Source organism: Melozone crissalis, unplaced genomic scaffold (genome assembly GCF_028551555.1).
Source record: "Melozone crissalis strain CALT ecotype California unplaced genomic scaffold, PUWL_Pcris_2 ptg000056l_1, whole genome shotgun sequence".
Taxonomy (NCBI): domain Eukaryota; kingdom Metazoa; phylum Chordata; class Aves; order Passeriformes; family Passerellidae; genus Melozone; species Melozone crissalis.
In genome coordinates this window covers 6,844,878-6,861,702 of record NW_026535834.1, presented here as the reverse complement: position 1 = coordinate 6,861,702, position 16,825 = coordinate 6,844,878, and the positions used below count along the sequence as shown (strand labels likewise).

Below are 16,825 nucleotides of genomic sequence, written 5' to 3'. Positions count from 1 at the left end.
TTTCACCAGGTGGAAATTTTGGCACTCAAACTCAACAACCATTTAGGATCTTTTAGTTGTTAACTCAAAAAACAGGACCCAAGACACAGTTTAGGATGTGCAAGCATTAAGACAAGTCTTGCAAGCTTTAAAAACAAAAATTGGCAGTAAATGCAAAACTAGCACCTCTGATTCCATGGTCAGCTGTGTTCTGGAATGGCACATTCACACATGGGAGCAGCTGTTCATTCCCTTGTGGGATGAGTGATTTCACTGGAATCCTGCAGCACTTTTGCTCTCTGGACAGATTTAGCCTCCATCCTCTCTGTCACCTTCCAAACACTAATGAGAGCTTCCTATCTCATCCACACCCACAAATCCTCTCATCCTCATCCATGATCTCAGCAGTTCTTTATTTAGTCAAGCATGCTTCAACACATTTCCATGCATAAAACAACCCATACAGTTACGCACCACAATAAATTTAATTTTCCCCATGAAAATTAAATTTTCATCTTTGCTTTATTTTCTAATTACTTCACTGCTGCTTTTTCCATATCATTCCTCATTCCTGCCACACTGAACCCAGCAGCTCTTTGAAAGGTGGAGTAGCCTTTGCACCTCTGCTTCACACAAGTTTTAATACTTCCTATCCCACTTCTCACTACTCCTGCATTAGTTTTTCTACCCTGAGGATAATGAAGTCTTGTTTTACCTTTCTCTAAGTCCACTGCATCTTCTGGGCTCACTAAGAGCTTTCTCACTGACATTGCTATGGTCTTTTCCCCTTCCTAGGTCTTGGGAGGGGACCACAAGACCTGGGCAGGTGAAAAAAAATGTATGCTTTTAGATACACACATATACATGCTTTAGGTACCTTAGTTTTGCTTCAGTCCTTTTGTGGATCTGGATCCTAAGTTGAAACATAGGTTTAACTGGTATTTTTTATTTCCAGTATGTACAAATACCATGCACTGAGTACATTTCACATGTACTGAGAGCAACACACTTTTGAGCAGAACATAAATTGAAAGCAAATAATAAAAAGCTGTAGGTCTTTGGCAGTTCATCACTGTGCATCTGACATGGCAAATACAGCTTTTCTCCCCTCACCACCTCCCTTCCACTTCAAAATTATCAAACTTCCCCAAAGGAACTTACCCTCCAGTGCCAATGGACCTCTTCTGGTGGTTTTTGGAATCATAATAGCGCTGCAGAATCATTGCACTCCTACTTTTCAAATAACCAATTTCCACCTCAATGTAATTCTCCAAGTAGGAAATGAAAATGGCCTTGATAAGCTTAGACAAGAAAGTCTGCTTATCAGTACCCAAGTTAAATTCCATCAATTTGCTTGACAGATTAGTGGTTCTTTATGCAAAAGAAACAAAGAAGGGAAGGGGAGGAAAAGGTTGAATGTGGATGAATTACAGCATTACACGTTTGTAAAGTACACAGCACAACAGAACCCTGATGGTGATTAAGACTTGGAGCAGTTTCACATTTAAGTAAAGAATTTCACATAATTCATGTTTAATTGCACACAGCACCACTGCAATCAAGTTGCCAGTGAGATGGGGAGGACTGGCTTTTGCACAGTTTTAAAATTACTCTTGAAGATCACAATAATACCCATTGAAAATAATAATGGCCATTTTGAATTTTCCTTAGGAAACCCATCATTGTAAAGGTTAATAGACAAAAAAAATTCACAGCTTTTATGAGAAGTTTACATTTTTGGCTCCTTTTTCTTGACAATAATTCTATTTATTTTCCAATAGCTTCAATCCAATAATTTCATCATTGATGTATACATACCTTGTATATAGATCATAGAGGTTTTTAAGATACTGTTCTGCATCTGATTTCCTGTGTTCTTCCAGCTGGTCCTTCACATAACTCTGCAAAATTTGGAATATCTGTTAGAAGATTCACTGACAACCAAATGAAATACTCACTACTTCCTAGATTACATGGAATTTCCTGCAAAGTGTAGCTCTTACTTAAAGGAAATTCATCTTTCCTTTGGTTTTACATCTCTAATTTACTCTTCCTGCATTATCCACAGAGGGGGCTAAACACACTTGTAGAAGAGAGTGATTTAATAATGCAAAACAACAACATGGGAAGCAAAGACAAAAGACAGATGGCTTTGAAAATATATCTGACCAACTAACACAAAATCCCCTCACTTTAAGAATCAAAAGCACCAGAGGCCTCAGAGCATTTCTGCAGTGGACAAGGCAAAGGAGATGGTTATATATTTGCTTATCATAATACACACACAAAGCAGATACAAGCCTAGAGCTTTCTTATCATTGAATATTTGAGCAAAAATATAATTTAGCATAAAATACTAATTCAAAACTGACACACAAAATTGGGGGTGAAACACAAGCTCTATCTTTACACTATGAGAACAACATCTACGGTGAAATTGCTTTTTGCAAGGAAAGTCATGCTGCTGACTTTAAGAACTTAAGTGGGTGTATTTGCAGGATGAAAAACTCAGTATTTTCAATTATTCTAGATTTTCATAAATATTGCATTAGTTGCAAGACATTACTCACAACATAAATGATTTTCACTTATTCAATGCTAACCTCACACACAACACTCAAATCCAAGAATGAGCAAATTAAAGATAAGAAATGTGGAAGTTCTTCTCCTGACATATTCTTGGTAGGGGGCCTAGAGAAGAAATCAAACTCATGTATGATATCTCATGAATTACCCAATGAACACAGCAATTCCCCAATAATTTTACATGTTGAGTTTGAGTATTTGCTCTGTATTCAGAGCACAAGGAGATTTATTTGATATGGGTTTGATTATCTGTCCTAATTGTTACAGAGCAATGAGTTGATTCTACACCCTTATACAAAGGTTACAAATACTTTAAATTCTCATTAATTGCTATCACTAGATAAAATATTTTTTTATTAAGAGGCTCCTCAATGAACTTCAATGTGTTAAATTTTGAAATACCTGAAGTTTAACTTCAAAGATATTTTGAATGAGTTTGGCTAGCACAGTCTCTGGATTGCTGAAGATGTCTCCAACTTGCTTATTCACTCTCTGGCAGAGAATGGCTGCATCTTCAAAGACATCATTCCTCAGGAATGCACCCTAGGGATTGAGAAGCACATTTCAGGATATATTTCCAACAACCTATAGGACTAAATAAACCAATAATGTAATTATGTAAAACAAAGTGCATTACCTCTTGACACTGTTTTATGTACACATCAACACAGTGGGAATAGCCCTGTGGAAGGAGCAAAACAACTCTGTGTTAGAGCAGGGTGTTCATGTTTTCAGTGCAAAACAAAATCAAGGAAATACAAAGCTTGTGGAAAAGAATACAAAGCTTGTGGAAAAGTTAATTAAAAAAACCCAAACAGAATTCATTTAAAGCACAGACTTTTCCAAACCCATTTTCTTACATATCTAACATAACTCTACATAGCACCACTCTACATTGATCCATACCTCAAGTTTCAACATTCTTTCTCGAGCATGAAAGTCAGGTCACATCCATGCAAGAAAAGATTATCTTAGAAAGTTCCCCACTGATGCTGCCCCCAATCCCCCTCATCTGCCTCCTTTATTCCCCTGCACTCGATTTCAGATTGAACACCTCCATCCTGAAGTGACACATTATCTGACACGAGGGTTTGCCCACACAAATACCTCCACTCAAAACAGGCACTTATTGTGCTGTGGGTCGATTTTATTCACATATTTAAATTAAGCCCCTCAGCTTTTACCTTAAAGTGAAGCAAAACTGCTGCTACTTCTCTCATCCTGGAGATTTCTCCTCTGCGCTGAGCACTGGTAAACTCTTGAATTAACTGGCACTCTAAATCATGGTACTTACCTGGAAAGAAAAGGGGATAACAAAAAACCCATCAGGCAAAAACTGTAATACTGACAGTATTGCTTACTTCTTTAATCATCTTTAACAATTCAATACAGCAATATGGATTGAACTGGATAGATAACTTACTTGCTATCTTTGATTTTACTTCAGAAAACCTGTTAACAACAACAAAAAAATAGCATGATTAAATTCAAATCCACATCACATGAGAAATCACAGGCATCCTGGATCATGAACAGCAGGCACTCTGCTTAAAAATGAAAACATGCAGCACAAAGACGACAGAAAAGTTCCCTGCTTTATATCCCTAAAAACCTACAAGCATCTAATTCAAATCTAGCATTAAGTCAGCAAAGCAAAATTATCCCATTAAAAGTCTGTTAAGCAGTTTAGGATGTGTATGTAAAGATGATCCTACAACATGAGTGCGTGAACACAAATTTGAGAATAGAGGAGAGAGAAATAAGCACACAATCCAGCTCAAAAGCTCCATGAATCCCTAAGCACAGCACCAAAAGGGGAGACAAGGGAAGCATCAGGAAAATCATAGCTGTGCAAAGATTTGCTTTCTTAAAAAGATGTTCAGATAGATTTTTACCTGTCAAAAGGCAGTTCCTGTGCAATCAAATGCAGTTTCTGAATAATATCAGCTGCCTCTTTAATCTGGTGAGAGGAAAACATGACAGAGTCATTAAAGAAGGTCTGATTTGGGGCTGTTCCTTTCCTCCCCCTGCACTGTCCAATTTTCATACCCAAAGTTCCTATCTCTAAAGCTGGATGAGAATTGACATACCCGTGGAAGAGATCAGCCCCTCCAAGTTCCCATATGTACTTTTAAGATGCTTAAGGTATTTTTCTTAAAGATAAAGTAATATAGGTCAAAATATGAAGAAAAGTCACATTACACGTTCCCATTGGGGACGTCTGTGGAGGTGTGTGAGCTGGCTGGACAAACAGCACACCAAAAAAAAGCCATGACCATGCTTGGCATGGAGAGAGGAAAAAGGGATTAAAACAGAGAATTCTCCCAAAGAAGGAGAAATGTAAGATGGATTAGAAACTCTGAGGTCCAAAGCAAAAATCAAGATGGAAGTCAGGTAATTACAGAGCTACAAAATAAGAATAGCTGCATGAATACAGAAGTTAATAAATAGGTAACACAGCACGCAAATCTGTGCTCTGCTCTGGGCAGCAAAACCTTTTGTCAATTATTCTTCCACCATCAGTCAGCACAGAAAGTGCATCTAAGCAGTGCTTAGTGACTGCTTCCTTAGGCTGAACAAAATGACGGAAAACCCAAATTTCAAAGTGTGGGGAAGGCAGCTGGTTGCAACTGAACTTGAGTGGATTTAGGCAGTGCTGCCTGGGCCAAACCTGACCCAGCTGGAGCACATCTGATCAGGGGGAGCTGGGGAACCTGGAGAAAAGGAGGCTCAGGAGGGACCTTCTCACTCTCCAAAATTCCAGGGGGCAGCCAGGGAGATTTGGCTCCCAGAGAACAAGGGATAGGACAAGGGGAAACACACTCAAGTTGTGCCACGGAAGGTTTAGATTCATGTTAGGAAAAAATTCTTCATGGAAGGAGTTGTCACTGGCACAGGCTGCCCAGGGCAGGGGTGGAGTGCCCATCCCTGAGGGATTTGAAAGCCTTGTGGATGTGGCACCTGGGGACAGGGTCAGTGGTGGCCTTGGAAGTGCTGGGGGAATGGTTGGGCTCAAGGATCTCAGAGGTCTTGTGCAACCTGAATTATTTCATGACTAAAAGCTTTATAGGCTGACACAATGGAGAACATGCAGAAGTTGCAGTTTATCTTGTTCCTCCAATTAGTGATGATCCAGGGAACTGAAGTGAGAGGGAAGGAAGTAATGAAATCCTATTCTGCCACCACTTAGAGCAGGCTGGATTAAAACTTTTCAAGAATAGAAGCAGACACACAGGTAAGAATAGAGAGCACAGGCATCACACCAGGCTGGTTGTTCAGCAAAAATAGGGGCACTCAAAGTGTATCCATTCTGACTATTAAGAGCAGCTTATGTTTTGAACTGTCAGCTTACAATAGCCTCTTAAGGCAGAAGCTGCTACACTCCTCAAACAAATCCAATGAAAGAGCAGTTATTTCTATTAGCTTGCAGCAACATTAATGCCTAACAACTGGGATCTGTGCAATTGTCCAGATATTAGCAGTTATTCACCAAAGCTGCAAAATCAAAACAAACAAAAAAAAAACCAACCAAGAAATCCCACAAACACAACATTTTCTTTGTTTCCTCTTCACACAATAGGAACTAACAGGAACTGTTAACTAACTTAGATTTTATTGAACTCAGGACTTTTTCTATGCACAAGAGAAGCCATGACAAATCAATTCTCCACAGTTTCTCCTTAAACGCGGACACCTTTAATTTTTAATTGAGTCAGGCTTCTGTAAACCATTAAAACCAAAATAAATATTGATTTTTTAAAATACAGCTTAAGGGTTATAATGTATCTGGGAAAAAACAAATTAAAAACCATGGAGAAATAACGGCAAGGGAGAATTTTAACACAAAACATGCACAAGTGAAAAGGCAAAATAAAATAATATTAAATACAGAACATAAACAGAGAAATGGACATGAGAATAACAGTAAATATAATAAGCAGGACAATGTTATTGAATGATAAACAAGTGAGCTGCTGATCATTTTTACAGTTTAATTGTGCTGGAGTGATTTGCTCACTTCAAGAATCTTCAGTACAGCAGAAAGATTGCTTAGCTAGCAGCACAAGGGAAATTATAAGGATTCAGAGGGTGAAGACACAATGCACAGAAAGGGACAAGCCAGCAAGGAAAACCTTCACAGAGGTAAGTCAGAAATTGCTCAGTATGGCTGGGAGAAAGTGGGAAGCAACAAATGGAGTGCAGGGAAAGAAAGGAATCCAACAGATTTTAAGAACAGACACTATTGAGAAAAGTATCAATTATAACACAACTGTACTGTGTTATTTTTTGTGCCTCTCCTTTCACAGTGTCCCCTCAATGTCTCAAAGAAAAGTCCACACTTGTGAGGGCTGGCAGAGCACAAAAAATCATAATAAAACATTATCTAAAACCCCCATCAGTTTGAAGATCAGAAGACACTGACAAAGCACTAAGGCTTCACATTAAGAATGTTTGTTACTATCTTGTACTTTAGAAGTATTTTTAGTACAAAGATGCATTAAGATGTAACAGCTCCTGTCTGGGCAGGCTCTTTTACAAACACTTCTTCAAGTTATTGTTTAAATCAGGGGGGAAAGTTCAAAAATCCACCTGGATGAAATTAGCCCCAGTAAGATAACTTGTATCCAGAAATTCTTGTTTGTGTTCCCACACCCTTCCCCTGCAGACTGGCACAAGACTCAGGGCCTTTACATTTGTCTTCCTCTAGATTTGATGAATATCTTACTATTCTTTGGGGTGTACAGAGGTTCATTTATTTACAAATTTCCAGGTTCACCCTATTTATCTACCAAATTTTACTGGTTCTTCAACAGGATGTATCATTAAACTTTAATTTAGAAATAAAGTGAAAGTTGAATTCTTTGAGCCTCTTGAGCAGATAACAATTCTCTAAATTATGTTTTGTTATTCACCATGCTGCCATTAAATATTTGTAAAATGCATGTTTTATTACTCCTTAGTAAAAAAGAAAGGAAAGAATTTATGCAGCCCTGGGAAAGGCTGTCCATAGAAGAACTTCCTTTATTCTGAAATCTTTCTGTTTCCCTTGGAAATCAGGGAAGTTTTTCCTCTGCTCTCTCTTGAATTAGGGCAAGCTATCAACCAGTAATTACCACATATCCACAGACCATGAATCAAAAGGCACTGTGCAAGTGACTCCTTGGGAATACAACTATATAAAATGATTAGCTTTTCATTTCCCTGAGAGACACCTCCAGCTCAGTGGGGAGGGGTGGCTATTAACCTGTTCTCAGGTCTTCATGAGCTGCACATTTCAAGCACAGATTTTTCTGCTGAATGTGCAAATCAAGTGTTTGCTGTTTCCACATATTATAATTTCTTTCCAGACTTCAAGCATAGCACTACACAGAATTTAAGGAGGAAAGGAAGATTCTTCAGGATACATTAAAAAAACCCAAACAAACCCAAACCAACAACTTTATTTAAACTGCACTGGGAAATCCAACGTGTCCTTTTGCTTAGAGCTGGATTTTTTTTCCTTCAGTTTATTTCTGTTTGTCACACCACTCAGATTATATTTGCTTCATGAACATACTCTTGAAGCACAAGAAAAACAAAATGCCTGAACATTTCTTTGAAGTTTTCCTGCCTGGTTCCTCTAAATTCCAAGGGTGGAGACATAACCACAGGACTACACAAAGCCCAAAGGCATGCTGTGACAAAAAGGTATCCAAGGCCAGTGGACTGACCCAACAGAGCAAAGTTGCACAAAGAAGTTGCATTCAGAAACGTTCTGCTTTACAGGATGGATCTGAGGCAAGGGGTTCAAAGGGAACAGGCAGATATTGTATTGCACTCCAAAGTTGCCCTCCCAGCGTTTCCCAAATCTCCGATAATTTCATAAAATGAAAAATGCCAACATTGCCACATTAAGCATGGCTGAATACAAATGCTTTATCAGCAATCTGCAGCCCAGTGTTGTTAATTTCCATTTCAGAACAATGAAACTTTAACAAGTCAGTCACTCAGTGGTTTGAAGTCTGACCATGGCAAGTCATGGTAGCAGCTTGTAATTAGGGCAGTCCCGCTTATTGCTTTGAACTGCTTTCATCCCGCTGACAGCTCTTACCTTTTCAGAGTTTGTAAAAACATCAGACTTCAGCTCTCCATCCAGAAACTCATTAAAGTATTTCATCAGCTTCTGAGCCTCCACAGCCCGTTGCCGTGGCGTGTTTACCCCCTCCAGCTGGTCACCAAGGTGACAGACCTTAGTTGCTACATAGCTGATGTGCTCATCCAGCTCTTGGAAATGTTGGAAGGCAACCTGGAGAACACAGACACTAAAATCATGATTTCCATTCCATCTACTTCAGGAAACACAAGATTTCATTCAGGAAGAAGCCCAGTGAATGCAGGTGCTGCATCTCAGAACTGCTAATTAATTAATTACACACAACTCAAATAAAGCTTAGTGTTTTTCTTTAAATGATTGTGAAGACTGCTCACTTTCAGCATTGCTAACACTCCTTAATGCAACATTGTCCTGGGTTGACTATATGATGCTTTTATCCCCAATCGTCTCATTCTGTTTATGTTGAATAATAAGTTTTGCACCTTTAAGAGTGTTCCAGAGAGTGAAGGGGGGAGAGAAGAAGCAGCAGTTTGTTTTCAGACACTGCACTCCTCCTCCGCATTCCTGATCTTGGACTGTTGTTGTCTGTGGATGAACAGACAGCAGGACACAGCTCTTCTTTTGCTTTTTAGTTAGTGTTAGCCAGCTGAGGCAAAGAAGTTCCCTGGACTGTTTTTTTTTTCCTTTTTCTTTGGACCTCTTGAAACTGCTCTGGACTGAACACCCAGGGGACACCAGCAGCTGCAGCTGTGGCCACCGGGCCAGGCCTGGCCTGTGACAATTCCAGCACTGAGGGACTGATCAGAGACTGAGTGAGCTGAGCTGCAACTCGGGGTTTTCTCAGTTTGTCATCTCTTTTAGAGTGGCAAGGGGTCTCATTGTTTGATATTGTTTTGATTTTATTGTTTAAAAACAGGTTTTTTTCCACCTTTCTCCAAGGAGGTATTTTTCCCTCCCGAACCAGTGGAGGGGCCGATTGGATCTGCTTTTCCCACCGGAGCTCCTTTGGGGGATTCTTCCCCAAATTTGCTCTAAACCTGGACAAATATGCAGATGAGCCTCCTTTGACAGGAGAAATTGTCACCAAACCCTCTTTATTCTTATCTCAAACAGCAACACCCTGCACCAAGAAAGGTTAAAGGAGCTCAGGATGCTTTGAAAACTTGCACAGCTTTCCACTGACTCCACCCCTTGGATTTACCTGGTTGCTTTTCTGCAGCTCTTGTACTTTCTTGGCAAATTCCTTTGCTTCCTTCTGGCACTGCTGTTCCAGTTTCTCCACCTTCCTCTGAATCCTTTCATCCATTACCTGTAATTCTTGGATATGATTTACAAATTCTTCCAATAATCTGATTTAGAATAAAATACAGGAAAAACAGACTTTAGTTAGAAAGACGCTGTCTTCTGAAGAGTTTAAAACACCTCAAAAAAAAAAAAAAGCAACTTGCATACAAGGCTGATCTAACCATGTCCAGCTTAGAAATATTTCTAGATTGAAGATTTAAATAAATAAATAAATTTAAATATTTTAGAAAATAATAATATTATATATAAAATTAAAGATTTTAGAAAATTTCTGATTCTAAAATTTTGTTTTAAACTACTTCACCCAGACTGTGTACCACTCTATGACAACATAAAAACTCTGTGCATGGTGGGCCAATGAAAGAGGAACACCAAAATATTAATCATTCAAGAACGTGGCTCTGCCACAGATACAGAAATCCCTACATCCCCATCTTCCCTAAATAAGAAAAATGGAAATCATTTGGAAATCATTTCATAGGAAAAAGAAAGCTGAGGCAACTACATCCCTTCATTGTAAGGGATACAGCAGAAAAATATTCTCTACATGTCACTGTAAAGTTGGAAATCAGCATTACAATGAGTAATTATTGAGTAACTGATACAGCCATAATTTCATAATGTTGTTCTGATTTCACTTCTTCCTATACCCATTTTAGAGGGTTTTTCTGCCCTTTCCCATCATTAACTTTTCTTTCAGACTCACATTTTACTCCTCCCAATCACAGCACATCTGAATGCATTCTTGAATTCCCTCTGTTCTTTTCATTCTGTTCTCAACATCTCTCCCTTTCTCATTAATTTTGTCCATTCTGTGCCATTTCAGCCATATTTTCAGCTCTTACCTTTCTAAATATCCCAGTCACTGGTCACAGAATGGATCCTCCACAGCCATAAAACTCATGGTAAGAGCTGAAAATATCTGAAACATTTCAGAACTTTGCTGTCCAGGTTTAATGTCAGAAGAGGATTTTAGCCCAGTCAGTTACTTGAGGGCACAACTTAAAGAAAACTGGACTGAGGCAAATGTTGGTGACTCCTCTCCTTCACTCCCTGCTTGCCAGAAGCCCAAGAGCAACCTGCACATTGCAGCAGATTTCACAGAAAGCCACAAGGAACACATCTGAGTTTACAGAAGAACATTGAAAATGAAATTTAAACAACAGTGACACAAAGCATTCTTTCAAACAAAAGCCTAGAGAAATGCAGGCAGTCTCTATTAATTTTAACAAACTGATTCAGAGTGGGGTTTGTTTTTTAAACAGGTCTTGTGTCAACTCTTCACTTAATTCAGCAGCATTGCTCAATATATTGAGAAAGGAAAGAAGCAGAAGAGGCAGCTGCTGCTCAGGTTTTCAGAAGAGAAATACAGACTCCAATACTCTTTCTAACAGAAAACAGAAAAGAAAAAAAAATAGACACCAAAATCTGTTTCTTTTTCAATATTAGTTTTGGCTCCCTGCCCAATACTAGAAGATGCCACAAGAAAAATATTTATTGCTGCAGGTTTCATCTGCTTGTTCTGAAAAATATGGAAGTGCCTCCCAGAAGTTCACACAAGCAAACCAGCAGAACTACAGAAAATCTGTAAAATTAAGCAGGAATTTGTGCAAATTATGAACCACCCTAATGTATACACTGGGCACAAACACAGGGAAAGAGCTCCAGGGAATAATGTTGTGCTTTTCCAGGCTTCTTCCTGCTTCCATCACACCTAAAGCTCTGCATGGGATGCAGGCCTCAGACTGAATGTCAAGAGTTCAGCATTTTGCTAGAAATTCCACAACATCCTTTCTCTCCTCAGACGCCTCCAAAGAGGCAGAGTGCTCCAGAGGAAATGTCCTTTGACTGTGTCAGGTGAATTTGCTGACATTTTAGTCAGTCAGATTAGTTTATCATCAGATCTCATCCCCAGAGCTGCCTCTCTTGCTGTTCTACCTTTTTGTGCCTTTTATTTACAAATTACTGTGTCTTAAAACAAGGCAGTTCAGGAAACTAAAGTAAGGAACTCATTAAATTGGCTTAACTATCATAGCAGTGATATTTTGCTTGAATCCAGCAACTGTCTGGCAAGCAGAAAAAATATCAATTTTCCTTCATTCAAAAGGTCTCAATCAGAATGTGACTTGCCCTACTCATTACTGAATAATTAGTTCTGAATAATTGGCTCATGGTCACAAATGTTAGCAATTTTCCCATATGAAAACCTTGGACACACAGCACTTACCATTTACCACTACACACAGGTTTGTGTGGAAGAAATATATTGAATATATGTGGAATAAAACAGTACAATCAGAGATAAATCCACTTTGACCATTGTGCAATTTGATTTTTTTTTTTACCTTTTGGGATCGAAAGCTTCTCCACCTCTGGAACCTCCCCCAGGTGTTCTCCATGCCAGCCGTTCAATGTATTCATCTGCCACAAAAGGCTCCTGGCCACAGAAGAAAATCCCTTTACAAAGTGCCACAGCAGGCTGCTCCTTCAGCAGGTGCTCACACCTCATTTTGAAAGTGTTCAGAAGCTTTGCTATAATCAAAAGTACAGTGCTGGCAATTACTCCATCACCTCTTGGGCTCACATATTTACTGTTGAGAACACAGCTTTTAATATGATGAGTTGGAAGATCAAGTTTAGATATTATCAGGCTGCTTGCAAAGATTGTGCTGCAGGTCTGTGAAGAGCTGGCTGTAAATGACATTATTTGCAGCTGAGTTTGTGGCTTGTCATTCCAAAGGGCCTGATTTGAGAGGTTACACCACCCTGAGCCAGCCATCAGCAAAACACATCAGAGAATTCATCTGCCCACAAAAATTATGAGGCAAAATAAGGGGTTTTTATAGTTGTTCAACTCTCTGTCACACCATGGCATCACACACAGAACTGACCAAAAAACCCAGCCCAAAAAATCCCAGCATCCCACTGGATGCAATCCAAGTGCAGCTGCAGAAACAGAGCAGACAAAAATGAGGAAAAAAGGCATAAAAACAGAGGATGAATTTGATTTCTACAAGTAGAAAAAACAGGGTATGAGTGATACCAAAACTCAAGGTTACACAAGTTTCTTCCATAATATTTGCTGGTTCTTCCATAAAAACACCATAATATTTGCTGGTTCTTCCATAAAAACACCAATCAAGGGTAAATATTTAAGATTATTTCTCCACCCAACAACATTTTCTGGAGGCAGAGGCCTCACTTATAAACCCAAGCGCTCCAATTTTAGCTGTTTTAATACTTCCACCAGCTCAAACATTTCATCACATAGTTAACACTAAATTACTCTAAACACAGTCCAATTTCTATCATTAATAAAAATAATATTTATCACTTCATCAGCAGTGATTAGGTGCTAACATCAGCACTTCTAAGACCAGTAAGAAAAGTATTTTCACAACCACCGGGATTTTATAGAAAGTTTTTGTATTATAAGAAACAACAGTTCTAAAAGTGTGAAACAACCCAAAACAGAGCTGGGAGTGGCTCTGGCTAATAGGAGTATTTGATGAAACAACTGAATATGCCACCACTGCTTTTGGTAAAATTTGGTTAAAAAAATGAAAATAGTAAAAAATAAACAGATCTCAACAGGTATAACATTGGGTGCTGTATCAATATGTCTGAAACTTTGTCACAAGGAATAAGGAAGCAAAAACAGCATTACAGAGTTAGTTTTGAAAGTAAAACCAAGGGTTGAAAAGCAAATATTGCCTGTTCAAGGTCTGTCTCCCCAGAAACAAATTGTGCCCTATCCAGTCAGGCCCAGCCACTAACCAGGAAGATAAAATATTTTTAAATATACTTTGTTACACACTGAATCCTGACAGACAGGGCAGAAATTTTATCACTCGGTAACTCCTCATGCACAGACTGACTCAAGTAACCATGTTGTGCTCAGCCCCCTTGGCTAAACTTCAAAAATAACTGCTTGATCCCACATAAAAACAATTTCCCTGCAAGTCACTCATCTCTTGAACCAGGTCCTTCCTGATACACAAGGTGAAGTTTCCTCTGCAAGAATCCTTTTCATCAGAGCCACAATGCCAGGTTTTCATGCCAAGTGTTAATTCCCTCCTTATGCCACCTTGGTGTCTAAAAGTTTGGAACACTTTTGTAATTTAATTTTAGGTGAAATGAGTCATTCAGAGCAGTAGCATTCCCTTAGGGGAGGCCTCCAGCTTCCCAATTACCTCAGGGCTCCTTGCAGGACTCCTCCTTTAGATGAAAATCCACATTTTTTCCTCTGAATCCTGTAATTCAGCTGAGGCACCACTCTGGTTACAAGGATACCACAGCCAAGTGTGCAAGAACCCTGAATAAAGGTTTTACTGGCACTCTGTGTGTGAAGATAACATTTTCTGCATTTCTCCCTTCTAAAAGATAATTCACCTACACACATATAATGGCTCTGAATATTCTTTCATTTTTGTAAAACAACATTCACAAAGTTTTTCTGCGAGCCTCTTCTCCTAAGGAAATCTGATTTAAATGCCTCAGAAGGCCAAAAAATATTATAATGCCAATCTTTTTTCACCCATCATGCCCCTATACACCTCTAAATAATCCTTGGGTGCAGTTTTACAGAGACCACCTGCAGCTCCCTTCCTGGAAAATACCTGTTCTTCCAAGAACACTTCACAGGAGACCTGTCCTTCAGTTTTTTAATCATATAAGTACTGTTGTATATTATTTAACAAATATTAACTGGAGTGGATATTATGTGCAGGATGTTGATTAACAGAGAAATAAAATGAGCTTTTTCTTCCATTTTTTCCACAGAGGGTGTGCTAAAAATAATCTACTCGATTTATAAGGAATAAATGAAGTTCAACAGTGTCTTTCTAAGACATGGTTTTCCAGGTTCCACTGCAGATCCAGAAGTTTTTACTTGAGTTTGCACCTTCCATACACATTTGCTTTTTAAGATGCTATCTTGATAGCAGGGTTACTCACAGCTGAAGCCTAGCTCCTGTTTTAAGTCCCCTATCCTGTTCTGCAGAAATTGCTGAAAATCAACTATTACAAATGTCATTTGCAAGTCCTTTGCCTGTTATCAGATGAGCCCCAACAGTAAATTTCTTCAGCTTTGAACTTCCCTCGGGCTCCAGATGAATTAACGTGATCCCATCCATTCAGCCAATACTCCTGATTTAATGAGAGATATGCCTGAAGTGGGTCATAACCTGGTTTGATCTGGTGTTTACAAATGAAACTACACTGGACACAGCCAGATTAAAAACCAGTTTAGAAGTATCCACTGTTAAGGGATATTCAGTCCATGTTGTGCACATTTTCAGCACAGATACTGCTACACAATTTCCCGTATCTGTACAGAAATTTACTTAAAACACACACTCATGAAAATATGGTCATGAAATTTCAACCTCAGCAGACAGCTTAGGGGTACTCCCATAACAAGCACTTATTTATGTTCTTAAATAAGGCAGAAATTTCAAACTGACCAAGTAGGCAACATTAAATTAGTGAACATCAACAAAAACTCTCTTGCCTTTGGAGTGAAACAGAAGTGAAAGCAGGAGAGACAGAAATACTGAATTCTGTGCTGGAAAAACAAAATTTCTAGCCCCAAACTCCAGGCAAAAGTCTCACCTAATTTGCAATTTCATCTTTCTTGCTATTGCAAAATGGAAAAAGTTGTTGCACGACCCAAAGCATCCAAAACACACAGTTTTCTTTCCATATTCAAATTACCTCACACTCAACACCCCACAAAGACCAGAATGGCACTGTCATCGTGTTGGGAAACCAAGGGCTCCTAGAGTGGTGCAGGGAGGGTACAAAACCTGGCACCCAGCTACAGGAACACAGTGTTTCAGTCCTGCCATTTTTTAAAGCTATGCAAACCAAAAGATGTGAGTCATAACACTCATGTGCCATCACAATGATTCACAAATTCAAGTGCACACAATGCATTTACATAAAGCCCAGATATAGGAACTTCCAGAGAAACAGGAAGACCCTTTCCTGAAGGCTGGGCAGAGTGAGTCCCAGTGACAAACCAGCAGAACAACCAGCTCTTGAGTGACTTGGAGAGCAAATACACCTGGGGATGGCACCATGTCCCTCTGGAGAGGAAGTGGGGACACCACACACTTTCTGTTTATCACAGGTCACATCATGAGAGCTCACGGCCCAGGCCAGAGGCTGAAGCCCCAGAAACACTGAAGGGTTTGGGCTGGAAGAGACCTCAAAGATCATCTTGTTCCATCCCCTGCCATGGGCAGGGACACCTTCCACCATCCCAGGCTGCTCCAAGCCCCATCCAACCTGGCCTTGGGCACTGCCAGGGATCCAGGGGCAGCCACAGCTTTGCTGTGCCAGGGCCTCACCACCCTCACAGTCGAGAGGGTGATACCAATCTTCCCAATATCTAACCTAAACCTGCTCTCTTTCAGTTTGAAGCCATTCCCCCTGTCCTGTCACTACACATTCCTGTAAAAAGTTTCCCCTTCATCCCTTGACAGGCTCCCTTCAGGAGGGAGATGATCCTCGTACGTTTCCCCCACCTTAGGGCATTCTGTAATTCCAGGGGAAGAATGTGACAGACTCCTGCTATTCCTGCCCTGCTCCTGCGTGGCCTTAGCTGAGCCATTCTCCTTCTGTGCCTCGGTTCCACCACGGGTGAAGGGAGGGCAAAGTCATTTCTTTATTCCATCCCAGCCCCACTGACACCGCCGCGCCGGGGTCAGACCAGGGGGTGCCTTCGGCAGAGAGATGGCGGGGCCGGGCCTGGCGTGGCCCTGTCACCCGCCCGCTGCCAGCACCCGGCAGCCGGCCGGGAGAGAGGCCCTGCAGCGGGGCAAGGCGGGCACCGCACCCGCGGGGCGGCACCGGGGC

The 16,825-nt window shown here is 40.1% G+C and overlaps 1 protein-coding gene across 3 annotated transcripts in view; it reads right to left on the bottom strand.

The window, feature by feature from the left end:
• The window catches only part of EXOC5 (exocyst complex component 5), a 28,831-nt gene that overhangs the window by 11,777 nt on the left and 229 nt on the right, over nucleotides 1–16,825 (bottom strand). Inside the window, exons 2-12 of one of the 3 annotated variants that reach the window (XM_054286854.1) lie at nucleotides 12,310–12,401; nucleotides 9,861–10,008; nucleotides 8,657–8,851; nucleotides 4,461–4,525; nucleotides 3,989–4,017; nucleotides 3,750–3,859; nucleotides 3,203–3,247; nucleotides 2,968–3,108; nucleotides 1,798–1,880; nucleotides 1,141–1,350; nucleotides 857–892 (exon numbers count right to left, since the gene is read on the bottom strand). In XM_054286854.1, the coding sequence (XP_054142829.1) occupies nucleotides 857–892; nucleotides 1,141–1,350; nucleotides 1,798–1,880; nucleotides 2,968–3,108; nucleotides 3,203–3,247; nucleotides 3,750–3,859; nucleotides 3,989–4,017; nucleotides 4,461–4,525; nucleotides 8,657–8,851; nucleotides 9,861–10,008; nucleotides 12,310–12,401 (1,154 nt within the window). Of the gene's footprint in view, nucleotides 1–856; nucleotides 893–1,140; nucleotides 1,351–1,797; nucleotides 1,881–2,967; nucleotides 3,109–3,202; nucleotides 3,248–3,749; nucleotides 3,860–3,988; nucleotides 4,018–4,460; nucleotides 4,526–8,656; nucleotides 8,852–9,860; nucleotides 10,009–12,309; nucleotides 12,474–16,825 lie in introns of those variants that run through there. The other 2 variants (XM_054286853.1, XM_054286855.1) reach the window with 2 other exon arrangements.